General features: G+C 37.9%; 1 protein-coding gene across 1 annotated transcript in view; it reads left to right on the forward strand.

The window, feature by feature from the left end:
- Nucleotides 1-27,672, forward strand: part of ctnna2 (catenin (cadherin-associated protein), alpha 2) — a 343,745-nt gene that overhangs the window by 37,953 nt on the left and 278,120 nt on the right. The window contains exons 3-6 of the mRNA XM_055009627.1: nt 15,249-15,444; nt 19,270-19,436; nt 20,920-21,039; nt 22,247-22,513. Coding sequence (XP_054865602.1) covers nt 15,249-15,444; nt 19,270-19,436; nt 20,920-21,039; nt 22,247-22,513 — 750 coding nt within the window. The remainder of the gene's footprint in view (nt 1-15,248; nt 15,445-19,269; nt 19,437-20,919; nt 21,040-22,246; nt 22,514-27,672) is intronic.

A 27,672-nucleotide genomic window follows, 5' to 3' on the forward strand; every position in this document is an offset into this window, starting at 1 on the left:
ACATAAGTCTACATACATAGATTAAACAAAAATGGAGCTATTTGGCCACAATGACCAGAATACAGTGAAACAGGACAAAAGCCATATTGGGCGTATATTTTTGACCCATCACATTTAGTCTATCCTTTTAGACACTTTTGCAATCATAAGGGGTGACGTTTGGTTAATGGTTAGGTTTTGTCAAGATAATAAATTCCCCTAGGATTTAGTGTAGCAGATGATAGTAATAACAACTATTTGTGGAAAAAAGTGTCAGCAAAACAAATGAAAACAAGAATCCCACAGATTAGCATGTCCTTATCCCTGTACATTGTTATCTGAGTAAGTCTGACTATAGTGTTAATGCATAACAGCATGTTTTATGAGAAGAGCTTTAGATGGTTCAAGAAAAGCTGTATCTGTATAACTGTAAAACTCAAAAGATTGAGTAAATGTTGACTTTAAAGGCACACCGACTATCCCCATTATGGGTGAAGCTCAGCTTAACTTGCATCTGCTTGACATTTTCTTTTTATCATCAGGGGCAAAAGAAATGTTTGCTTTTTTAGTTTGACAGAAGTTTTCAGTTGCTTGGAAAACACACAGAACACACGAGGCAGCCTAAATGTAAAGAATAATCACCATCATCATTGCCAATAAAATCAGATCCATTTATATGAGCTTCAGCAAAGATAAAATGTTGCTATTCCTGCCTTCTGTGTTGTTCATGTCATAAATTTTCAGTTTTTAGGCTGTAATTTTCCTGATATTCTAAACATACTTTGCCACGTCACGAACACTTACTCCTGCTGAAAATGAATAAATAAATGTATTAATGAGAGAGAGATTGAGAGAGTGCTTCCACATCCATGATAGTTTGTAGTGCCTCGTGTCTGAGAGTGGGAGCAGCAGAGGAGAGTCCAAGGTTAGTCTGTCTTGTTAATATCTGGTAATCTGTGAACCAGAATTGTGACAGACTGCTAAGATTGATTTACTCATGGTGTGACAGTACAGTTCTGTGAACCACCACAAACACACTCTTAGTCATGCAGTACAGTGCCCTTGACTGAAAAGGCTGTGAAGAATGTGACAGCCTATGTTGTCTACGTGTGGAATACAGCTCATCTGGCTGGGACCTTGAAGGACTCTGACAGTGAGCCAGCAGGGGTCTTGCTTCCCTTGTTCAACTGTGTGTGCGTGCGTATGCGTGTGCGTGCGTGTGTGTGTGTATGTGTGTGTGTGTTAGATACATAGATAGATAGATTCCTTTATTGCCATTTCTTACATGGTATCTACAAAAATACACAGGCTGAAACGAGTACTTGATAGTAAATATATAGGTAGGAGAGGCCGCCATGTTGTGTTACAGTGTAGAAGAAACACACAAAGAAAGAGGATGAAAGAGAAAGAAGCAGACATATAATCTCAGAATCTGACTGTCTACATACAGTATTCGACTGGTAGTAGGATCAGCACCAATGTGATCGAAATAAGACTGAATTGCCTTGTTGTTTGCCTGTCCATGTTTAATTACAAACATGTGCTTTTTGTAGTTTCTTTATATATTAATTTTTCCTGGCAGCCATCCTCCTCCCATGTGACATACAAACCTAGGTGGATGGCGTCTTATTATTTTGCAAAATTGGCAATACCGCCAACCAGTAAATTGTCATGAATAATTTACTTATTGAGCTCAACTGCGAAACTACTTTGATTCACCGCTTTTCTTCTCGGTTCTCACTTTATTTGGTTTGTATGTGCTTAGAGGCTGAGTAGGTGGTTAGTATGTAAGTTTTGCTTTTCCTGGGAGGTTGTTGTTACTTCAATTCTGCAAGAAATTGCATCAGTTTGGACACATAGAAGTGAACCCAGTAATTATTTTAGTGATTGCGGTAAATATTTAACCTTTGCCCAGTGTGAACTAAATTATTAAAAGTAACCCTGGAAATCAATTTGGAATGATGTGGTGTGTACATAAGTCAGCTGCATTGCCAGATTTCTTCAACTTTAAACTCCTTTGTACAGATACTAAAATACTACAGTAATACAACTAAAATAACAGAAGGACTGTCAACCTGCTAACAGAACTTTCACAGCATTGTGCTGGGTCCAAAAACTGAAGACACAACAATCCAAAAATGGAAGCTCTCCATTTGTTTTGTGCTGCACACGAACAAATTCAAAACTTAAGTTTAGAGATAATTATTAGACGTTCGCTAAAGAAACACTACTGGATGACTGTAATAATACTATCCAGTGATTTGGCATCACTTCTTAAGCTAAACCCAGATGGACCCAGACTCCCTGGTTAATGGACACTCTTTAGCTTACTCTATAGTAAGCAGTAAAATTTACATTTTGGGCATCAATATTAATTTTTCTATCTGTAAACTGCAGAGCATTGCACTCTAGGATAGAGCAGTGTACAGCCATGGATACTAATTTTGTCTTCCATTAGCGATGGCTACATTTACCAGAGTGTGTTACAGCTGATCTGGAAACGAGGTGCAGTTCGGGGTTCTAGTCTTGCTTAAGGACATATAGACATGTTGAGAGAAGGAGCTGGGGTTCCAACTGCCAACCTGCTGAATAATAGATGACCCAATCTTCCCCTCACCTATAGCTGTGTCACTTTACATGCTTGAATATAATGGTCCACATTAAGTGTGATATACTACTAAAAATTTTCTTTTAATGGCAGCTAATTTCACAGCTAATCTATTGTTGCATATGCCCTGTTTTCTTGCTAATGGGTTCATGCATTTCAGCACTAGAGCTATTTCTGATGTCTTGTGCATTTCTGATTTGTTATTAGTCAGTTTGTGCTGTAATGATTTCACAGTTTCACACCTGCTTCCTGGAAAAACTTCCAAAGAGCCAGTTCCTACCTTTATGGTTAGCAAGTTTGGCTCAATGTACAGCAGTGCACCTACACACAGCAGGAACAAATGCTGAAATATTGACAGTGAATTGTATCATCGTGCATTAAATTCACATTTATTGGTGAATTTTTTTATCATTCCAGTAACTGCACTATATTCTATATATCAACATTAAACATGTCAGGTAGACTGGCCTCGAGACACATAAAACCAAAGTATGAGCTCCAGTGTATTGATCCTTAAGAAGCAATCCATGTTATGTAATTTAGCTTGAAGTGGAAATACATAAAATATTCAGCAATTTGAGAAATTTAAGGTCAAGTCCTTTATAATATAATTAAAATATTGAAGAGATGCTGCAGCACTAACATGAACAAAAATAGATCAGTAGATGTGGAAGGCTTGTGGAGGGAAAGCTGGAAATGAGAGCTGGGTGTGGAGTATAGTGATAATTCAGTTCAAGTTTATTTATATAGCACAGATTCACAACTATATCATCTCACAGTGCTTGGCATAGTAAGGTACAGACCTTATGAGTTATAAACAGAAAACAGAAAACCCAACAATCCAAAGTTTCCTTTGTATTCCCTGTGAGTGACGGTGGGAAGGAATGAAAAAAAAACAAAAAACAACCGAGAATAACGAGGGGACAAAAAAAAAATCTGACAGAACCAGGCTCAGGGAAGGTGGCCATCTGCCTCAACCGGTTGGGTGAGAGTGGGGATGAGGGATAGTAGGAGGCGTTGGGGTGGGTATAGCAGATGGTGAGGCCAGCAGCTGCAGATCAGAGACATGTAGCTCCAGATGTAGAGATATCTGGGGAGGACATGTTGCAGAGGTCAAATGTGAAAGATGCCGGTGGAGCAACAACATGGCAATGGCTATGAATCCCCTGATTAATTTGTTGAGTTCGCTGTTGAGAAGGCAGATGGAGATGCCCACTTTAGATACATATGACCTCTGTTATCATCCCAAGTCCAAGCATATTGCACTCTGGCAATGCTATTCTCACACACTCCATTATACCTCTTTTTTTTCTGTGCCGCACTGATTTCTTTGACCCTGATTTTCATGACCATACCTCACACTTGAAGCCATCTCAGAATGAGATTTGAGAGAGCTTTTATGTGGTTTGTCTTTGAAGTGAGCAGCATTTTGGGTGGCATATTTTCTGCCATTTGTTATGAGGATTATGTGAAAACCTCAAGGCATGTCATGCAAAAATTAAAACCAAGTCAGATGAGGACTCACAGAATTTTTTACCAAAGAAATAGTAAATTTGAATAAACTTGGTGTTTTTTTTTTTTTAAGATTTATTTTTTAAGATCTAGGTGGAAAGTTTGAAAGTTAAAAAGAATGCAATGTTGCTGAAATTTTCTAACTGGCCAGTGTTGCACACTGATATAAAAACCCACTCGTTTGTGCTGCCACTGCTTTTTTTTCTCGTAAGATTAGCTTCCAAAGGACTAATAATTGGCTTTTTCACACGCTAGATGAAAAATATTTTGCAGTAGGCCTCCAAACAAGTTAATTTTATTTTGTTTTTTTCAGATCTTTATTTTAGGTATAATATATAGATCCAAAGTTTTGCTCTTGCTTTGGGTTGTTTTGGAAGGTGTGTCATGATTGAGGTACGAGATCGTCCTTGAAAAACATTGAGTGGTCCACCTGAAAACCATGGTATGATTTATTGTCCAAGTCTGTCTTGTTCTGTCAGACATGTATCAAAAATATCCCATCATGCCTCGGAACGAACTAATAGCAAAAAGAAATCTGAGGTGAGAATGATAATGAAGGAGTGGGAGGATCAAACAGACATGAGCTAAGGAGCTACTAATGAAGAGATATTATGAGACTGAGAGACTCTGTTGCACTCAAAAGCAGCTTGAAGGAATGCTGTTCTTAGAAAATCACCTTGGGGAAAAATAGGTAAGAATCTTTACTGCTTTTTTATTTTATTGGTTGTGGTTCTCTCCTGAAATATGTTTTCTTGCAACTTTAAATTATAGACAAAATAAATTTTTGCTGTGTAGAAATGCCAGATGGTTCAACAATATTGTTGGAACAGTTGTTGGACAAACCTCACAGTTTATAGAAATGCCTAAGCATATACTGTCATAACATCTTATTTGTCTTAAGTGCAATAAATAAACCATTATGACCATAATCCCACGTGGAACAAATAAGCCAAAAAAGAATGAAAACATCTGACAGTCGTGCCATGTTTTATTGTTCATACATATTTTTTTGTCTTCTTATCCATCATTGTATGAGCTATTCCCTCTCCAACCTTCATCTCTAGGCTTTAAAAATAAGCATGCTGCCAGGAAGTTTTATGAGGATATAGTTGCTTGAGAACATTGCAAGGTTGAGAATGTCAGAGCTCGACAGCCCTGCAGTGTGGCACTTTTTCGCTAAAGACCCTTCCTCTCTGCCACCCAAAAGCCCATTCAGGTACCAATTTTAATGCTTGCTAATCCTCACTGCTGTGCACTTGAGCACTTGTTAACTTCAAAAGATATTTTAAATAACATGGTACGATACAAAGTGAGCACAGCCGTAAGTGATTCAAGCATTCTACAGTATGGTTATATGTGCAGCTCTGCAGGATCTCAGGCTGTAGTGCTGTGTCTTTGTGTGCCAATGGATGTGAAGTTTGCTGGTTGTTAAGCGTCAGTATCGTACATTATTCCTACATTCACGCATTTGATGATCACACATTGTGTAACATGGCTTGCAGCCATCACATCAGCCACCTTGTTCGTTTCTGTATGGCTCTTATATGAACTAGGTGAGTGAATCCCCTGCTGGGAAAAAAGTAGAAGGCCCCTTTTTGCTTTTGTCCCCTGAGCTTTCTTGCACACATTATGCTCTTTACACATGGGCATAAATGGACTCATCAATTATTTAACACAGAATGGTATGTATATCACTGACTGTATGACAGTGTTAAAGGTTATCTGAGTCTCTGAGGAGCTGTGTATGTGACTACATGATCATGCATGTGTAGTTGGCTGTTACGTGCACATACATGCACACACCCGTCCCCAATGTTCAACACTTGAATCATCTCTCATCCATTGGATGTGGGTTTCAAAGGCTGAAGGCGGAAAATTGAATGGCTACGCAGAGCCTTGGGGATTTACTACTGACTGGAGAGTCCACTGGTCAGTGCCCCTAGGAGGAAAGGCTGCATGACATTTAAAGCTATCGATCAGCAATAAAATAGGAGGGCAAGGCGCAGCAACTCCTTATGCCTGAAGGAGACATTAGCCTTACTAATGCTGCAGCATAATTCTTTATGTATTACTTGTACTTTCTCCTGTCTGACCCTGAAGGTGGTAGGACAATGGGAAGGTTTTGATACGTCATTGCTAGCTTAGGAGAACCGATCTTAACTTGCCTGCCTGATTCTATTAAATAGTAGGATTCAAAATTGTTCAACACTACATTAGAGTTACAGTGCAGCCCCATGTTAGGTTAATTAAATAAACTATGCACACAAAAGCTGTGGTTAAAAATGATATGGGAACAAGATCAGACTGAGTTATGTGCATATGTGTTCTTTCGCCTGCTTGGGTATGGTTCAGTAAATTTTGTTGATCTCAGTATATGTGTTCCTTTTGTGCTCAGTGACTGGCTCTTGATGTGTTCATCGCTGTGCGTGTGTATACTTCTTGCTTAATTTGTCTTTGGGAACATCCATGAATGTTCATAGTGACACAGTGATCATCTGTCCACATATGTTTCATGCAATATTTATTATGAAATCTGTTCAGCTGCCAGTTGTGATAGATTTTTTCTAAAACCTTTTTTCTGGACTGTCAGCCTAATCCTCATAATCCTCATGACATACTGTGAATAGCTTTTTGAATTTTTTATTTAGATATTGTTAAATATTGTCAATGTCAGTATTTAGGTTTTGGATTTTTAAATTTTTTTTTTTGCTTTGACCCATCTTTAAACAGCATTTTAGAGCAAAAAAAGTAGTGCCATGACAACAAAACCAAAAAGATGTCAAGAGTCTTGTATAGTATGTACAGTATTTTCACTAGATTCATAAAGATATCTATACGCAGCACCTGTAAATTTAGTTTCTGTGATCGTACTCACAGCTATCAGCATGAATTCCACTTCCACAATTAGCTATAAATGCAGACACATCCTTAATCAAGTGTTTAAAAGTGAACTGCTATAAATGTCTTTTTCATAAGTGTCTCTGTAGACCAAAAATGGGAAAGAAGAAACACAATTTCTCCCACTACATTAGTGTTACCCTTTCAACAGTGCAGGAGCAGGCTTCCAACAGCAGTGCTATTTAAGGCACAAGTGACGTTAAAAATTAATTTCTCTGCAATACGGTATCTCACTCATCATCATAAAATATCCAACAAATAATCAAGAGTTATTTTGATAATAGCATTAATATTTGAACAGGATAAACAGTCGTTAAAATGCATCTACAACACTCTGCTGAGCTTGCTCTGAAAAACTGTGGCCACACTGCGTGCAAGGAACACTTTAAAAAAAAACATCAGTATTAATTAATATATGAGGAATGGCAATGCGCTAAACAAGGTTTTTTCTGCAAAGTGTTTACATCAGACCCGTGGAGAATCACATCATGTAAAATTGCATGTTGTAGAAGTGCCATTTACTCATAATACTGTGTGGACGGCCCCTGTGGTTCAGTGCATAACAAAACAATGAGCCAAACTGCTTAGTGTTTCTCTTTTCACCCTAGAGAAGTGTTTACACAGACACTTTAATTCTCCTCTCATCAGGAAACACAAAACCAAGCAGGAGGGTACTTCTTTACTTGGCCAAGAATTAAATACTTTTCGTTGCTCTAACATCTGTGCAGATGGACTATCCCTCTTTTTTTAACTGCTTTTGTATCTCATTTTTATATCTCTCCACTGATAGCATGTTCGTGTTATCTAATATACGGATACATTTTAGTCTTCATGCTACCAAGAAAGTTGTGCTGGTTGATACATTTATATGCTTGTGAAATACAACTTTAAAACTGGCTTTAAGTAATAGTGACAGCTTGGTTCATTTATTCATGCTCCCACAAGTCACTGCCTCCTGTCATTTTAACAATGCATGCTATTTCATATGACCTCGTGCAGTAGATGGACTTTCTCATAAAGTTTGTAGTGGTCATTTAAAGCCCTTAGCCTTTTCTTTTGTCTCTAACAATTCTTGTATGGTAAAGTAGTGGAATTTAAAGAATAGAATGAGCTACCAAATAGCCTGGAGGAAGCACTCATTAGCTCTATGTCCCATAGCCATACAGGTGTAACAGCAATACAGGAACGGAATCTAGAAAAGTATGTTGTGTCTGAGAAGTTGGTGCTACGCCTGAGAAATGACAGCTTTGGGCTGTATTGAGGTAAACCCCAGTGTGGTCTTGCATAAATTCAAATCAGTGCTGATAATATGCACGATAAATAGGCTTACCCATGGCCAATTACCAGCTGCCAGAAAAGGGCAAGGCTGCCTTGCTTTGACACCAAATTTATTTTGTTTTGTGTAAGGCCACATTTGGATGCACTTGGCAAACATTACTGCGGCTCACTTCGGTTTTATTTGCAAGCTACTTTTGTTTCTCCCTCCTACCTTTGGGGATCAACTGAATTATTTAGTGTGCACAGTTCTTATTTTGTACTTGCAACAGGTAGTGAAGGATTCTGATTTTTCTGTATTAGTCATGACATTCACAAGACGTCTTTATTATGGCATTTGTCAGTCGACTTCACAGTGCTACAGTAGGTAGTTTGGCTGTACAAAAGGTGGATCCTTTGTCTCTCTCAAAACTATATTTGTGGTTACAGCATAGACCTTGTATAAAGACAGCTGCAGCAAGTGTTGAAGTCACCCAGTGGTTTGCATTTGCTTCATGGTTGACAACATTGTTTCCAGTTGAAGCCAGGACTATCTGAATATGTGTAGTAGGGTGGAGTGAGAGTGAAATTTGAAACCTGATCACATAACTAACTAACTGACTAACTAACTAACTAACTAACTAACTAACTAACTAACTAACTAACTAACTAACTAACTAACTAACTAACTAACTAACTGAACAGCATCATCAGTATGTTGGCTAACAGAAGCTTAGCACTGAAACTTGAAATTGGAACCTGTTTAAGAAAATAAACAAGTTAGTACCTCTTCGTTAGGCCTACTATCTACCTAATTATTATTTTCAAAATGACCAACAGCTCACTGATCCGGAGTAAATTCTGTGAATAATGCTCACAATAATTGTGGAAAAAATGTTTTGACTTTCATGAGAGAGGTTGGTGCTTTTTTAATGGGATTTAACAGGAGCCAGAGACTTTCTGGAGCGAGTACCTAGCAACCCTCAGTGGTATTGCACTTCAAAAGACTTCTGTTTAGGCTTTGCTTTCAAACCATGATTGCATAATTGCACAATTTATGTTATATGATATGTAAAATAAATAGCTCACATTATGTTAATTAAATGTTGCAACCTGCTTTCTAAGAAGTGCAATAGCAAGTCTATTGATGTCTTCAATTTTGTTTCCCCTAAATCCCATCTCAGCCCAAGTCAGTGTCACAATGGACTTTATGTCTTCTCTCTGTTTTAAGGTGGTGTTGTATTTGTAAGTGTGTGCCTGCGTTGAGCCCATTGCTGTCATTTGCCAAACATTCTAGAAGAGTTGTGAGCTTACATTTATGTTGTGGCATTCTTTCCCTGTTGCCTTGACAGCCTGAGTATGAACTTGTTGGCTGTCGGTACTGAACGTGTTCCAAAGGTTAAACAGCTAGGCCATTTGTTGTGTCGTCGTGAAAATGACAGTGATTAAACTAGAATGGTTCAGCAACCACAGTATGAAGCCGGAATGTCTAAGGACCTCAAAATGTAATGTCATTCGGCATGAAACAAAAGCACCGTCTTTCTTCCCTGCAATGTTTGTCTCTCCCAGGGATATTTGTTAGATCTGAATTCAATGCTTCATTTAATCAGTGAAAACTCAGCTGGCTATTTATGAAGGTCCTTATAATTAGCTATTTGCTTGTTAAAATCTTCACTCAGCTTGTTCTTTATCCTCTCACCTCATCTGTCCCCAAGAAATATAGTCAGAAATTTAAGCTACCACCATATTTGAGGACTGACAAGCTCATGTAAAGCCTAAAATAATTAGATTCAATTCTAACAATTCATGGTCTTGGTCAGCTATGAAAAAGGCTCATGTCTATCGTTAATGGTTGTTAGAATGGAAAAAGCATCATTCTGGAAAATCTTTTCAATAGTTTGAACTAATTATATGCAGAACACGAGCATTACTGATAATGTCATGGACTTTTTACCTGATATAATTAACTGATAATTGTTTTGGCTTTGAGGTGGCTAACTGCCACATCATTATGACTTGCTCGGAAATTGGCAAAACATCATTGTTGGTATTTTTTATACCTTGAAAACACATAAAATGTGTGTAACAGTTTCAACCACTGTCTAAGTTCATTTTCTTAAACTGAATTTTATCATTTCCTCATTCCTTTAAACTAATTTTTTGAATATTCAACTACTACTACTACTACAACTGCAAAGATGACACAATATTATTTATAAAAATAGCACAGTTACGTCTGTATGAAGGTTCATAAATTGATTCAGCTTCAGAGCATGCTGTGAGGTTATTGCAGGCGTAATTAAATATGCATCAAGCTTTTTAAGTCAATGTTGCAGAACAAAATGTCAACAAGCTTTGACTTGACTGAGTCAGTCCCTGTGGAAAGCTGCATGACACATCCAGCAGCCTTGTTTGTGTGTATTCCACAGCCCGGCCCTTTGTTTATGAATAAATGAGCATTTGAAGGGCAGATACATGACACAGACCTATAACTCTGTATGTTCTCATTATTTTCTGTTTCACGGAAGACTTACAGATATCACTGTACAGAAACTGTAGTTAAAGATCTCATCAACTTTCAAACAAGATAAAAAAAAAAAAAAAACAATCTATACACTTGGCCACTAATTTCGAAGCAAACTGACATGAGAGACACAGTGGCGGCAACAAACATCACCTACGGTTTGCAGCCATCTTGACTTGATGGTATTTCTGTGATGATATTAATTTAATATTAATTTAACTCAGCTATATTTGCCACACCAACTAAAACAAGATTTACATTGCTGTTGCTAATGTACAATATATATTGCCAATTGTTTGCCGTGGATGGACTGTGTAATTGTATGGGCAGCCAACTTAAGGATCTCATCAACATCAAATATTGTTCTTGTTGACTGTAGAACCGCAAAGAATATAAAGTCATTTTAAATGACCAGATGCTCTACAAACACTATTCCCACATTATTGCCACCATCCACAGTGCTAAGGAAATTAGATGGCGCTTTCATTAACAGTGCAGTGAAGTTAGATGCTTCCATTTCCTCCACAGTCACCATTTCTAAACACTGACCCTCACTCTAATAAAAAACAGTGCAAGTATTGGTGAAAATGTAACATAAACCCATCAAACTTCACATATTACCATTCATATCTGGGCAGTATATCAGCACAACCATACAAAGACCAGTTAATGTAGGAAATATGAACGTTTAACTACATTTAAACTGTTAATAGGTGCATATATTTAAGGTGTCTTGATATAGTATTCAAAGACAGCTGCTAGTCAGTGAGAAACATTAGTTGTTTGAGTACATGGCCTATAGAACATTTTTACATTGAAGTGACAAAGTCGTCTATCAGCTGTAGTTATGGCAGGTGGAACGGGGGAAGTGTGAGACAAAGTCAATGTAGGGAGGAGGAGGAAGTGGATGGATGGGTCTACAAAAAAGTCAGGGCATAGAAGACTGCTGTTCAAACCAACAATCTATGGTATGTTGTTCCCTAACTAACCTTAAGTGTTTATTATAGCACTCATTACCACAAAGGTCATAATCACTGCCGTATTAAAATTAATGATCAAATCCTACAATCAGATCTGTTTTTGAAACAGTTGCGGAAGCTTTGGACAAATGAGGTTTTTCTACAGGGTGAGGGCAAACAGCATATTTAGTTTATTTAATTTGGAGGATATAATTGATAAATAGCTGTTCTCATACCCAGTTGTATCACAAATCCATACTCTGCAACGAGCTAAAACGGACAAATTTGAATTTAAATATAATAACATGGCAGTGTTAATGAGATGTATGGCACAGGCTGTGGTAATGATGAACAATCTGCACAGATGGAAATCTCATAAATGCACCACTTGCAGCTTTTGAATCAGCTTGGACACATTAGGTTGCTGTTTATTTACTTCCTGACAATCACAGGAATTCTTACTTTTCTATGAGTTAGAATTTGAAAGAGAAAATAATCATCCTTTTTTCTGTGATTGCATTTGTGTGGTATTGATTGTTCTTGTTTGCGAGTCAGTGCATCTATGCTAAAAAGCTCTTATGTGGGCAGCCAGGAATTTTTGGGTGCACAGATTTGTATGTGCTTTCAGGTGTAAATAGAATGATGAGTTATTGATTCATAAAAGCTTGGATTGAAATAAACACATCATTGCACTTCGTAATGAGTACTCATTCAACTGTGTAGCGTGATGCTGAGCAGATGAGCTGATGGTAAACAGATGTATCAAAGTTATATGTCAGGGCAGCTATGAATACAGATTCGAACAAAAAAAAGCACTCAGAGAGCGCAGTACTCCACCAAGGCTGCTCAGTCGTATCATTTACGACGGCTGAAAACTTGAAAAAATTCGTGGCAAAAATCACGGAAACAAAGAATGTCGCCATTTAATATAGAAGTACCCCAAACAAAATGGCCTTGCGCTGAGCACAGGCATGTGTTATACATGTGTACATTATGTACACATACTGAATCGTGTGACCAAAATATGTAGTGGGGGGTAGGAATTGATGGGACTCGGAAACACCCCCACAATTTAATCTGTTGTTCCTTGTATGATTTTCTATGGATAAGTCCTGATAAGTCCGCAATGGTCGATTTGTAGTAGGATCACAATCATGTGAATGTCAGCAGGCAGCTGACGTAGTGTTCACTTGTTGTCATAGTTACAGTGACGCTGTGCTGCTGCTATCTCGCAAAGATACAGAAGTCTTTAAAAAATCTGTAGTTCCAGACTATAAGCCACATCACTGCCAAAATCTAATCACTTGGTCCTTTGGCATTTCTGACCTTACCTGAAAATTTCATTTCAAACCATTTTTCCATTTTTGAGTAATGTTGCTAACAGACAGACAGACAGACGCCGATCATCACGTAACCCCGCTGTTCCATGGCAGAGTAAAAATAATGTTATTAAACCATAGATTGCTTTCTAGACAGAAAAACTCTCACCTAAAAGGTTAACTTGGTCCCGTATCAGCATAACTATTTCTGGATCCATCATAAGTTAGAGCATACATCATTAAAGTCTGTATTCCATGGTAGAAGTCCCTAAGTAATGCTGCCTTGACAGGACATAACTTTGCTCTTAAGGGCTTTTCAGAGTGAAAGCCTCTGATACATCCCACAAACTAATCATATCGCACCATTGTGCAAGTTCAGCTGCTGACAGCCCGATAGTTTTACAGCAAACTCTGACTGGAGTGTGTAATAAGCAGTTCTGTCCATGCTTCTTCACCTGCCTCAGACAGACGTTTGTCATTTTGTTCAGCAAAGGTGTCACTGGCAAACTAGCAGTTGAAATATTTCTTCTCTTGAATGAATTATTGACAGGCAGGAATCATTGGTGCTATTCCGTTGCCTGTCATGCAGGCTGAGTGACTTTAATGATTTGCTTGTCTCATAGATTTCTTTCAATTAGGCTAAAAGTAAGATTTTTCTCCTTTGGAGAGGGTGATCATTTGATGATAATGACACATCAGAACAGAAGAATACATTTAATATAACAATTTTTTAAAACTTTACTTTTGTGGAAGAAACCACAACTCAACATTTTCTCAGTGCATGTCCCGATTCTTTCTGAGAGCTGAAAATGTTTAGATTTTAGCTAGGATGCCTGCTCATTAAGATTTTTTGACTTCTTTCTGACGTGCTTGCTGTTAGAAATGTCTCCATTTTCAGCTGCGGCCCTTTGACAACATTATATCACCAATAATATGAACCAACACATCCCATTTGCACTAAACATAGGCTTCTCTGCGTCATCTTTTTGACTGCTTGGTGTAATGGAAGAAATAAATAGTTGTCCATGGAAATGCTTCTTGGCTGTACTAGAACCTTTCCTAATGGAAAGTATCATATTACATTTCCCCTACAAAACTTGCTGTTATAAAACACTGAAATCTTGTTAATACAATTAGATCACAGTTCATTTTGTAGGATTCTGTGACGCAGCACCCCATTGATTCTGTGCAGTGAAGCCTGTCCAGAAGAGTTCAGGTCAAGGAAATTATTGCCCGAGGCTCATTCAGTGAAAAGGTGGCTTATTTCACAGTATTCCTACTTAAGCTGAGGTATGAATATTTTCTGTTTTTGCTGTCCTAGATGAGGCAGGTACCTGATTGATGCTATGTACAATTTCACTGTAATGGAATTCAGAATAAATTGCCTCATTATAGCTGCGGAAGTCCATATTATAGATAAAGACATGAATATTTGTCATCTAGTAAAGGTGTTATATAAAGCATTTTTTCCAGAGTTGTTCCCCTATAGTTTCAAAAACTCGGGTGACTCATACTCCCATTATTATGAAGAAATGTACATGTACAGAAGTATAATTTCTTAGAAAAGTTCGAAAGGCTAGTAGAATTAGGTGTTTTTTGTTTCAATCGGTGTTGCTTGGATACAGCTGGAAACAGTTTCTAGTATATGTCAAGGTTACACTGAGTGGCCACTTTATAAAGTACACTTTAGGAATGAAGGTTTAAGCTCTATCTTGACATTGTTGAAAGTTTGTCAGTTTGAATTCTATGGCTACTATTGAGGTCATTGTAAAAGGTGATAACTACATTATATTTTAAGTTTTTTTGTCCTCTCTTTGTATAAATCGATAGGATCAAAAGACTTTAAACACATTGAAATATAATAGGTTCTTGTACAACATCACAATTAACTATTATCTCAGGCAGTGTTAAAACATAGAATTGAATTTTCACCTTTATCATCATGTCAACACAATACGTATTTAATTTTATGTCACTTTATTAGGATTTAACTCAGTTTTATAGTTGTCACACTAAATAATCTTGCTTTTTTTTTGCTCATATGATCATTGACTGATTTTCACAGTGACATTATGCCACAACCATCAAAACCATGACGACATTGCTGGCAAAGCAGAATATAAGTCTTGCTTGTACGTACCTTTCATATACAGTATGTTACTCAGCCAACTGTAATGCCCTCTTCTGTTTTTCAGGTGACCACTCTGGTGAACACCAGCAACAAAGGGCCATCCAGTAAGAAGAAGGGGCGCTCTAAGAAAGCCCATGTCCTGGCAGTATCTGTTGAGCAGGCGACCCAGAACTTTCTGGAGAAGGGTGAGCAGATCGCCAAAGACAGCCAGGACCTCAAGGAGGAGCTCATTGCTGCTGTTGAGGATGTTCGTAAGCAAGGTGAGCTTAAATGTTCTTATTCAGACTCAAGTGCCCATGCTTTTGCAGTTGCTAATTGTTAATAATTAAGTTTATTTAAAGAGCAACATCTGATTCTTTAGCCTCAGTCTATAGCATAGTGTATGATTGTGGCTTGTTTAACTTTTAAGAGCATCACTTCTTATCTGTAATGGGTCCCTTAGGAACTATTTGTTTGTTATTTCTGTGTAATATATGAAAATCTGAATCTCTAGTCTGTGTCCTCAATTCCTCTTCAAGCATTTTGATATACTTAAATTAACTCACATGTGCGAACATCTGACACCTGTCATATCTATTATTGTTACATTTTTCGGGTCAAGTTGGAAAAGCAATGTGCAGATACATTTATTGCAGAACAAAATTCACATGATGACGAAATGGCTTTGAGATGCATGTGGGCTTCATGGGGTAGACACAGAAATAGGAAATCTAATACACTAAATCTCCCCTACAATTAAGTCCATCTTTGTGTGGTTTGTGTCATTTTGTTCACTGTATCAGAGGTGTAGTTGTATTGGTGTTGGATTGGGTTTTTTCTAAAAAATGTTTATGTTTTCCTCTGGTTCCCATTTAGTATGTAGAGTACCAGTAAGCAAAAAGTAGTAGGCAAAAATGGCAGAAAAAGTGATATCCATGACATTGTTAAGGTACTGGATTCATTTGTTACAGCTGCATTATTTTTGGGATGTACTGAATTCAGATGTTCGTACAGATTTATACACATACTGCTTAGCATCATTTTAATTGGAGTGAGTAGCCCTGCTGACACCATTTTCAGTTAAGGTGTTTGTTTTTCTGACATTAAACGCTGCACTGGGAGAGTAATTGACTTAAAATTGTAATGTTTGGGAAATGTAAGTGCTCTGAATGTCAGAGGATGTCAAATGTCTGCACAAACTTTAGCAACTTAGACGGATGCGGAGTTAAGAGTGGCAAAGGCAAATCCATTAAATATAAAGGATTAGTACCCATTAGTTTTGGGCTTCACTTGGTGCATGCAGCCTCGTGAATGTAATGAGTCTAGTTCTGGAGTTGTTTACCCTAAAGTCATGCATCGTTAAAGCTTCGACTGTCTGTGATGGTGAGGACCCTTGCTGAATTTTAAGACATTATAGATGCCCATTCTCATTAGCAACAATTTGAAAACTGCCCTGTTAGCACTGCAACTTCTGCATGCCTGCTGCTCGATCTTTCTGCAAACTTATACTCAAATAAAGCAATGTCACAGCTGTTTGTAGTTCTCCAATGTTTCTTTCCCGTGCTGGGTGCAAGTCAGTGAGCCTCTATGTGAATCAAATGTTTGTCCTCAGAATGGAATTGGATTCCCCGTTCAGTAACTACATCAGCAGAAAGAGCAAATGGAGCTCAGCATATGTTGTGTTGTCGCTGTATTCCTCATCCTGCACTGTCAGCTCTACTTGGCCGCTGGTGCTGTTGAATACTGACTTGACTGCTTTGGCCGCAGCTCTTCTGAGGTGTGAAATAGACTGTTGCCATAGAGGTCATCACCGCTGACATCAAAAAGGACAAGATCAATTTCCCCACTTGCTTCCCCAAAACCAAAGAAAAGCTTGCTTTGAAAAGTTTATCAAAAGCATTCTATATCTTCTGGGCGTGTTTTGAATTAATGCAGCAGATTTTTACATTTCATTATGCAAATGGGCACATTTGTACTCAAAATAATTGCGCAGCCCTTTTTGACTATTTTAATGGCAAGGCTGTGTCCTCTGAAAAGGCAATGAATTAAAATGAAGTACCTGTCCCACGCTAGAATAGGACATGAAAGTTAATACTCCACATCTCCTAACCTTTTAGTGACAGTATGAAAAGATGGGCATGTTCAAAAGCCCTTCAGCACACAAGTGTACTGCTAATGGGCACTCTTAATTCTCTCTTTACACTCCACTTCTTTGCAAGATTGGATGTACATGTCAGGTCATCAGGGAAGATGGCTTGTATTAATAATGTCAAACTTCTGAGCTTGGAAATACATGTTGATTGTCTTCAACAGACCTTTAGCAACAGCTAGAACTGTCTTCCTCCAAGTGTCACCCTCAGCTTAGTAAAAGTCATGGTGATCTGTGCAATGCATTTAAATCTGTCATCACCTCATCAGACCTCTGTCAGTGTGACCTCATCAGCCCAACCCCCTTTTATCTTGTCCTGATTAAATTAGATGCTGATTTCAGAGCCGGGGGTGGGGTAATCAGTCCCATTGTACTGTCAGTCTTCACTAGCTCATCACTGGGCCAGACAGAGTTATGGCACGACCAGCAACTATTTGAGTGTTTATGAGCTCATTTGCATTTGTATGTGCATGCTTTTTAAAATTTATTTATTTATTTTCTGCGCCTGCGACTGCCATGGATTGGGGCATTAGGTTTTCACATTGTCTACCCGCCCATCCAATTATTGCAAATGCGATTTCTCCGGAACAAAGCACAAATATTTACTTGTACTCAAGGATGAACTCATTATATCTGAGGGGTCAAAGGTCACTGTGAACTCATAAAACATTATTTTGGTCATCATTCACAAATTTATCCGGGACTCATGAGAAAAATTCTCACACATTTCTGATGGGAGAAAATAATAAACTGATGCCATTTTATATCCAAAAGGTCAAGGGCCAACTTCACTGTTCTGCAAAAACACTTTTCTGGCCATTACCCAATACTATAACTGACATTAATCTACTAAATTCGAATTTTTTTTGATTACGAGTACCAGATTATTGGGATGTATCAGTTGCATTTTTAATGGATTAAGATTTTGCACATCATCATTGGATAAACAACTGTATTTGCTAAGTAACTCATATTTATGCTAATAGAGCTGGCACTGGCAGTGTAGACCTGCTGCTATTTTGATAGTATCCCGGCTGGAAGAATTTTCCATCATGTTGAAAGTCACCTTTTTTTTCTCACCAATGGTTATATTTTAGTATCAACAATAAAATGTCATGGCTAAATAAATGATGAAAAGTCATTTTAGCTGATTCAAACAAAGAGAAAGAAAGATATTTTAACAATATTTGCACATTTCACATAGCTCTTCTTAGACCTGGAGATATGGAGGAGGAGGAAAGATGAAATAACAGTCAGGAGGTCGTAACTGAAACCATTTTGTTGAACATTATGTAGGGCAGCAGTTCATCACTCAGGATTATTCTGTACCATCTGTTTTCTAACAAACAACATGGTTTTATGTATTAGTGTAGGGCTGGATTCATGGTTTAAAAAATAACAGTATACAGCAAGTATTTAGACCCTGAAACTATGCCTTTATGAAAATATATCTATTTTAAATGAAAGCGACAGCACAATAATGTTTGAAAAAAGTAAAGGAAGGTCTGAATACTTAGTGAATTCACGGTGTCAGCTGAACAACAAACAAAACATCGAAATGTCATCCTAATACAGATCTCTTATATGTTTCTGCAATTGAAAAACCAACTCGTCAGTTGACTCTGGTGGACAGACTGTGTAGTGTTGACACTGCTTCTCAGTTACATTAAACCTCCATATGCACCACTACTGTTGTATCTGTATTAAGTTAATGTTGACTATTATAACAGCCTTGGTTATTGTGTTGTGATCTCTAAGCTGGATGAAAAGAAGTTAGGTGTGAACCTTTCATGGATATATAGCACAGCCACAGGTTCAATGAAAGATGAATCATCCATTGTATTTATACAGATACATTATCGTGTTTAACAATATATACACGTGATTGCAGTTTTGTACACTCACACAATTCGATATTCTCCATTCCACTCACCGTTTACTTCTTTCCTTCTTGCAGGAGAGACGATGCGTATTGCCTCGTCAGAGTTTGCCGATGACCCTTGTTCCTCTGTGAAACGTGGCACCATGGTGAGGGCTGCTCGCGCCTTGCTGTCTGCTGTCACCCGCCTGCTCATCCTCGCTGACATGGCTGATGTCATGAGGCTGCTGGCCCACCTTAAGATTGTAAGTCTTAAATTGATAACAATTGTATAATGAATTTAGCATTTCTGCATTAAAATGTCAAAAAAATTATCTCAAATGTTTCCAACAATAATCAAACACAGGAACCATCTTTTACCCTGTTACGCTGGGAAAACATGTTAAACACCAGATAAAGAAGAGGAATAAATAGGTGAACTAGTTGGCTAGCCGCTCTGTTTTTTCATTCTATTGTTTGTATTGCTCATTCATGATAGATCATGACTGTTTTAGTATGAGTGTTTTGACTATGAATGACAGTGTTGGACTACCCTGTGATTAAATTCACCACATACTGTTAGCTGCAGTAGCTTTACGCATAGTCGACTTAGACCATCGAATGGTAAGTCAGCTATGCACATCACATTAGCTAGCATTAGTTGTAGCTATTTCAGTAGAATAAAATGATGCAAATATATGTGACCACAACTCCCATGATCCCACACTACTTCATCATCAAACTACATCTTTTGTTCTTAATTTGATGGAGAGATCCCCATCACCAGAAATTTCACACTTGTGTACCTCTTGAACAGTTTAGTACCATGTTTACCAGATGATGAGCCCGTTGTTTTTTTTGTGTTTGGGTTGCAGCCATAAGTGGTATATTGGAATACTTGAAATATAAAATGCTGACTTTTCTGTGTTTTTGAACTGTGAGAATGAAGTACATTTTTCTCCTGGCATGGGGAGTGTACATTACTTCAGCTTGTCACTTCCTGGTGCTCTACAGTCCACACAAGCAATGTAGGCTTTTATTACAAACCCTGCACACATTAACATATAGATGATGCATGGAGGAGAGTCCTGGAGACACATATCATACTGTAGTGCCCTTGTGTGATGAACTATGTACTCACTTATTCTAGTCATTTGAAGAACATAGGTCTCTTCGTCACTTATTTTGACAGTAGCTGCGGGCTTTGTAAGAGAAGGTAATACACGGTGCAATAAAGAACGATATGCATTTGGTATAATCTGAAACAAGCTCATGCCTGCATGAATCTTCAGTCACTCAGTTTGTCCCTCTCTCACAAATCTCACAAATTCTTGAGGCCCACACAAGGGCTTAGCTCAAGCCTGTATAAGCCCTGCCATCAAAGGCCGCTTAAAAGTTATCTCCCTCTCTTCTCTCTTTTTCATTACATTTTCTGCAACACTTTCATTAGGGATAGAAACGAGTTAACTATCAGAACATAATCACAAAATGGATTGAGACTGCTGAAATGAGACTAACTAGAACTGCACAACTAAATGGATATTGCCTCTTTCAAACCTGGTTGCAATTAGACTACTTTGAAACAAAAAAAACACTTTCACTTCTTGCATTTTTATTTAGGTATTAACTAAAATAAAATGTATGCTGTAACTAATATTGCTTGTATGTTCCAGGTTTGTTTTTTTAGGTGTGTCTGCATAGATTTTTAAAGATTCAGTGTGTGTGTGTGTGTGTGTGTGTGTGTGACAGGTGGAGGAGGCCCTGGAGGGAGTAAAAAATGCGACCAATGAGCAGGACCTAGCCAACCGCTTCAAGGAGTTTGGAAAGGAGATGGTGAAGCTTAACTATGTGGCAGCCAGGCGACAGCAGGTAACTAAAAGCCTCCGTCTCATTCTCTGTCTTTTTCAGAACCAATCCTGACTTGTGTGTCCTGTCCCAGGAGAAAGCTCCTCCAAGTATCTCTTCTTAACAGTTGCTGATTAATGAATTACATTTGTAGTTCAAGCCACTGAATAAGAACACTGGAAATTTAAACTCTGCACAAAGTTGTAGCCAATCAACTTGGGAAGCATATGTGTTGAATCAAAATTGTACCTATCATCTGACTTGTACACTGGAGAACTTTAATTGATACGTCAGTCATTTCTTAGCATGAAGTGCTGGATGTTAGATTCTGACAGCAACTCCACCATCAAATACAGTTTAGTCTGTGTAACATAAAAAGGGTTGTCTCGTTAATGTTAACTTTCATAGACAAACAGAAATGTGATATGTTGTATTTAAGGAGGTACACAAAAGGGAACTATTTCGTATAGTGTAAAGAGATTTATTTTACCAGAAAATGAATACCAATTGTTTTAAAGGTATTCACTGACATTTCAGTTGCATTTAAGGTAAACGTTATGGGGATTTCTTCCAGATTTGTAGCATTTTATAGAATTAGCTGTTGCTAAAACACTTTAAAGGCCCTCATTTTTTGACCAGACTTAAGTGTACTTCATAACATTTTAGCAAAAACATAAATAGCACTGATTATTACTTTATATGCTCAGTTTTAGCATAAAACAAAATGTCCACTTCAGTGCTTATTTGACCCTGCAGAGTAACACATCAAAGTGTTTTTTAATATAGCTCCCAGTGTGACAAAAAGCTTTTTAAAGGATTTTGCCAACGAGTGTCATGTTGGCAAGCGTCCCCGCTGCTGAGTTTTTCTGCAGCAAAGCGCTGAACTGAATTTTAGCCAGCTCCACGGTTACTGATCTGCTGACATTGCCCTAACTTTCTGTGGTTGGAACAATACCAATTCATCAGATGGGACATGAACTTGTTTTTTTGACATGAAATTTCTTGACCTGTAACCACCTTTTGTTCTCTGTTTGCTCTATCACGAATGACTGATTCTTTCAAAATTCCCCTTTTTCAATTTGTGCGGCAACATGTTGAGAAATCCACTGCTTTTCCTTTACATATAATGTGTCTGTGTTTCTCAGTTGTCAAAAATGAGCATATTTTTCTTTACAGACAGACTACAAGTGATTGTTAGTGCTTACCTTATCACCTTTTTCACCTTCTCTAGGAACTGAAAGACCCCCAGTGTCGAGATGAGATGGCGGCTGCGCGTGGAGCCCTTAAGAAAAATGCCACCATGCTGTACACGGCCTCACAGGCCTTCCTGCGCCACCCAGATGTGGCAGCCACACGTGCCAACCGAGACTACGTGTTTAAGCAGGTCCAGGAGGCCATAGGAGGCATTTCCAGTGCTGCTCAGGCCACCTCGCCCACTGACGAGAAGCATGGCCACGCTGGCATTGGAGAACTGGCTGCTGCCCTCAATGAATTTGATGTAAGTCAGCAAAACACTACACTTTGCTCATATAGATTTAGTCTCTGCTGTATCAGAACGTTAAAGCATGCTAATGACCTCTTCAAGGCAAGACACTAATGAAGAAACCTTGTACTTTAAAGCTCACCTAGATAAAGGCTTCTTTGAGAGAGGCAGAACACTATAGCTTCTTATATAGTAGTTGCATCAATATGATCAGTACGATCTGACATTTCCTTGTCTAATATGTAAGATGGCTAGTTAAATGTTAAAGCATGCTAATGACCTCTTCAAGGCAAGACACTAACGAAGATACCTTGTACCTTAAAGCTAGCACCTAAATAAGAGGCAGAACTGTATAGCTTCTTATACAGTAGTTGCATCTATACATTGTATCATTGTTGTACACAGGACTGGTATTGTGCACATGTAAAGATTTCCACTATCTACTGAGTCACATTCATGAAAACACTATTCGAAAAAGCCTACTGTATATTATCTGAACCATTTTGTGAAGGCTGCCAGTATTGCTGGCATCTACATGGGCAACATCTGAATAACCTTTCATTTTCAATGTAATACTTCTCTCTTCTTCTCTCTATGTGTGTGTGTGCTCATATGGTATTTTGGCTGATCTTTGAGATTTATTTTTTTCATTAAATCAAGCATAACTTTTCTGTACACTGCTATAGTTACCTGTCTATATTTAAATCTACACTTTATAAAGTCGTCTGTGCTCAAAACCAAGTTATCTCCATAAACGCGATGCTCTGCTGCCATCTAGTGGGCACTTACTCACAGTGAACCCTTGATTATGTACAACACTGTTGGCCTTTATGCTTTTAAGCAGATTGTGTCTTCTTAATGTTGGATTGGAATTAGACTGTTTCTTTACAAACATCTTCATTAAAACCTCTTCTGACACCAAATGTCATGTGAAATAGAAAACTAGGACTCTATCTACTAAGGAGCAACCCTAAAAAAACATTATTTAAAGGTAGATATAGTACTTTGGCTCATGTATTACATTTTCTAAGGCACACAGTTGACCTTCAGCTTTTGTCATGAGTGATGATGCCCAGGCTGTATTTGTATATAGATTTAAGACATTTGGCATACAGAACAGCTGTAAATGAATGCAGCACCTCTTCCCTCAGGGCTCCCAATGTTACATGAACACACAGTAAAATTAATTTATGATTACAGAAAAAAAAAAATCATACAGTAAAATTCATTAGATATACAATGTAGATTGTTTTGGAAATACATCAGGTATTGTAGCACTCTGAACATTTTCCAACTATGGATATTAAACAGTTAAAAAGTTAATTTTATTGGCAAGAATGCAGTTTATTGCTAAATAATTGGAGTAAAGAGTTTGTCATGGAAGTATCAACTGCTATTTGTTCCTTCTAGTTTATGCTTTCATCTGTCAGTACAGCCCTAGAGAACAAACTAACCAACACATTTTATTAAGATAAACTCTTTTTACAAACCCGAAGTGACAATGCAATGCTCTATCATTAGAATGCAAACCCACGGCACCCTAGTGATATTTAATTTAGCTCAAAATTGGCAGAAGAAGCAGCCTTAATTTTTGTTGTCAGACTCATTCCTGATCTTGACATTTATACTAGCTAACCATGTCTACTAATAGTAAATGGAAAATTACTTTTATGTTCCTTTTGTGCTTTTACATTTCCTTGTATAAATCACATTACTTGCTGCACACTGCAATTGCTTTCCTTTTTTTAAAACCATGTAATCTGAATCTGTCCACAGAATCCGCTAAGGTATTTGATAGAAACGCAGTTCTTATTGGTAAAAATTGGCAAATGTCACACAATCTACTTTATTGAAAATTAGCTGTACCTTCCCCTGTGCTTTGACAGCATCTGACTTGATTATTTCACAGATTTTCTCCTCTGTATTTCTTCCTTTATCTGATGCTAATGTTGAGCGGTCACAGAGTCTTCATTACCACCTCCACAATTATGCAGAATTGGAGGAAGATTTTCAAGCACATTAGACTTCAAGTTATGTTTGAATATATTTAGACAAGAATAAGCCTATTAAAGGACCTCAGGGTTTCACTAATTGGAAGCCTTTGGTAGGTAATGTTATTGGCATTTTAAATTTATTGTATTTAATTCTAACATTTTTTTTAAGGTAGCTTTTATTTTAATAACAGAATTTTATTGGAAAACAAATTGGAAAAATAAAAGAAAATGTGTAAACTGTCAAGTATAATGAAGTAGAAGTTGCTAAGGTGATATCTAATTTAGCAGCATCAAACGCTCCAAGTGTTTTTGTTACTGATATTGCCTCAAGTTTAATGCTTAATTGTTATGGATTGCAAGAGGCCCTATTCTATGCTTTTGTTCATTTTGAGGTTAGACATGACCTATCTTCATACACTAACAAGGGGATGTGACGTACTTGCTTTGAAATGCTTATACCCATATTTATGCATTAATATAAGTTCAGTGATTTAGTTTTAACTATCATCACAATACTTTTCTTCCACACATACCACTTTACCTTCATTGCTCTGTTTTATACATGCTCTTGTACAAAGTGAACAGTCTAAGACATAATATTTAAGTGCTAAATTAGTTGCTAGTTTACAGTATGTGACTGACCTCTTGTGGTAATAGTTATGAAATACAAGTACTCCACATTGGGGCTTGTTGTGGCTGCCATTTGGAGAAATGTCAGACCAGTAGGATAAAATAAAGGAATAACGAAAAGTTATTTCAAGCTAAAGAATTAGACATCATCGGAGAACTACACTGTATTTTTGACTGAACTTGCTGTCTGTTATTTTGCATGAGGCCGTGGCCTACAGTAATCACGCTGACTCTGTTTTTATGTAAAACAAAATGGCTTTTTAGAAAAGCAAAAGACATGCGTAATGTGATTCTGTTCGGCAGGCAGACAGGCAGCAGTTAAATGAGACAAATTGCCCTTTGCTTAGCCCTCTGTGCTTGCCTGAAGCTGGTGCATGTTTAATACCTAACTTACCACCGAGACCAGACTATGGTAAGGTCTTCTCAGAATAGTAATGAACTGATATATTAAGCTTTGAGGCATGGTGCTTTAAAGATACAGTTTGTGCACAGGACTGTGCCTGGGCTTTGAGTTTTGTACATATGTGCAGTAGGATTTAAGTAGGGTTGCATTCGGGGGGCAAATCGGTTATACACATCCACATTAAAACCACCTGAATAATATTGTGTAGGTCATCCCTTTTCCATCAGAACAGCTCTGACTTGTCATGGGACATGGACATCAGATGTTTGGGGGGTGTCCTGCGGTGTTTTGCATCGGGATGCTAGCAGCAAATTGCTCGGGTCCTTGTTCTTGTACATAAGGCGTCTTTGGATAAGGCTTGTTCTGGCACATTCCATGGCTAGCAAAGGGCTAGCAAAGAGCTTCTAATTTAAGTTGGGATCTAGAGAGTTTGTAGGCATATCAATACCTTAGCCTCATTGTTGTGTCCCTTCAGCTATTGTTTGGTACTTTTTGTGGTATGGCGGAATTCATTGTCCTGCCGGGGAAAGCTGCTTGCGCCAATTGCTTGATGTGCAGCAGTGCTTCGGTGGGTGGTATCTGTCAAGCAGCGTCCGCATTAATGCCAAGATGGTGGTTTCCCAGCAGAACATTGCATTGTAACAAGATGATCAATATTATCCACTTCACCTGTCAACGGTTTTATTGGTGTGGCTGATCAGATCAGTGCAGCATATGTTGCTGTAATACAATGATAACTGAACACAGTTTTCTCTTCTCTTTTTTTCTTTCCATCCACACTAGTCCCTGAGCACACACCTGCATGCTTGCTTTGCGTTAGGTAATGGTGCACCTTTGGATGCTCCTGAGTTGGATGATTGGTTTGAACTGTTTTGGGGTGGTGCTGCCTGTCTTCAGTCAGCATCGATCCGTTTCTCATGTGTTGACTCCTCTGCAACGGTCTGATGCATGGATGGCAGTCCTAACTCTGACTGCACCACAGATTGCAACAGATATACAGAGAGACATCCTTTAATAATGGAACTCTTTCAGTTTATTTATTTATTTTTTGTTTGCGGCATGGTGGCATTAACAAGCTGTAATATGATGGTGCTCATTTCATTAATGGAGTGGGTTATGGACAAGTTGTTCTCTCCTCTGCCAAACAGATCATCATTGTGCTCAGACTATTGGTTTGGACTCATTCATTCTCTGCTCTCTTACCACAGTTTCGACAGCCTCTTTCACTCCGACATCACAGGACATTTATTCACACAGAAATACAGATGTGTCCCCAAAGGACACAATGATTTATAGCAGTCTCACACTACTTAAAAGCTGCTATCATACTAGAATAAGCGTTTCTTTGTGGGGAGACCGAATAAGAGAATGTTGAATACCTTTCATCTTTCTTAATCTTTATCTTAATGCCACAAATTTGCAATCTGTAAAAGCAACAAGAGTATAGATTACTTGCTATGTGAAATTTATTTCCATTTGTAATTAGAAAAAACATCCCGAGGAGCTCATACGCTGCTGAAATAGAAATGGCAAAGATGTTGAGCACATTGCGGCAACAGTCCCTGAACATGTACAGTTCCTGACACTAAAGGTTAGACAAGATTTTTAAATGCTGGCCACAGAGACAGGTCTATAGCTAGAGTGGAAGGGCAGCTTATGAATAAGAGAAGGGAGAGGGAATGACCTCATCTATACCTTTTTTTTTTTTTTTTTTTTTTAAAGTGACACCTAGAATTATTTTGGAATAAGTCAACTTAGGACACTGAGGTATAAGATCTATTAAGAGAGAAAAGAGGGGTCAGCATCAGTTCAAATTCACTCAATTCCAGCATTGTTTGGCATATAACAGAGAGGCGACACTGGCCCCATATCCACCTTTTACCTTTAAGATTCCTCATCAGATATATTACAAGGATTTCTTTTAAGAATGGTTGAGGAAAGGTTTAGTTCCAAAATGTCTTAGTTTGTATTGTAATTTTCTGAGCGTTTTTTATGTCACTGATATTGGACATGCACATTTTAGTTAAGGCTTAGCATTAATTTGCTGTAGAAATATAAGTGGTTTCAAATGATAAACAATGTGACTGAGGGTTGTTTCTGGCTCACTATGAGGCAAATGGTCCAATTTTTTGACAACTTATTAACAA

This window comes from Amphiprion ocellaris, chromosome 4 (genome assembly GCF_022539595.1).
Source record: "Amphiprion ocellaris isolate individual 3 ecotype Okinawa chromosome 4, ASM2253959v1, whole genome shotgun sequence".
Taxonomy (NCBI): Eukaryota; Metazoa; Chordata; class Actinopteri; family Pomacentridae; genus Amphiprion; species Amphiprion ocellaris.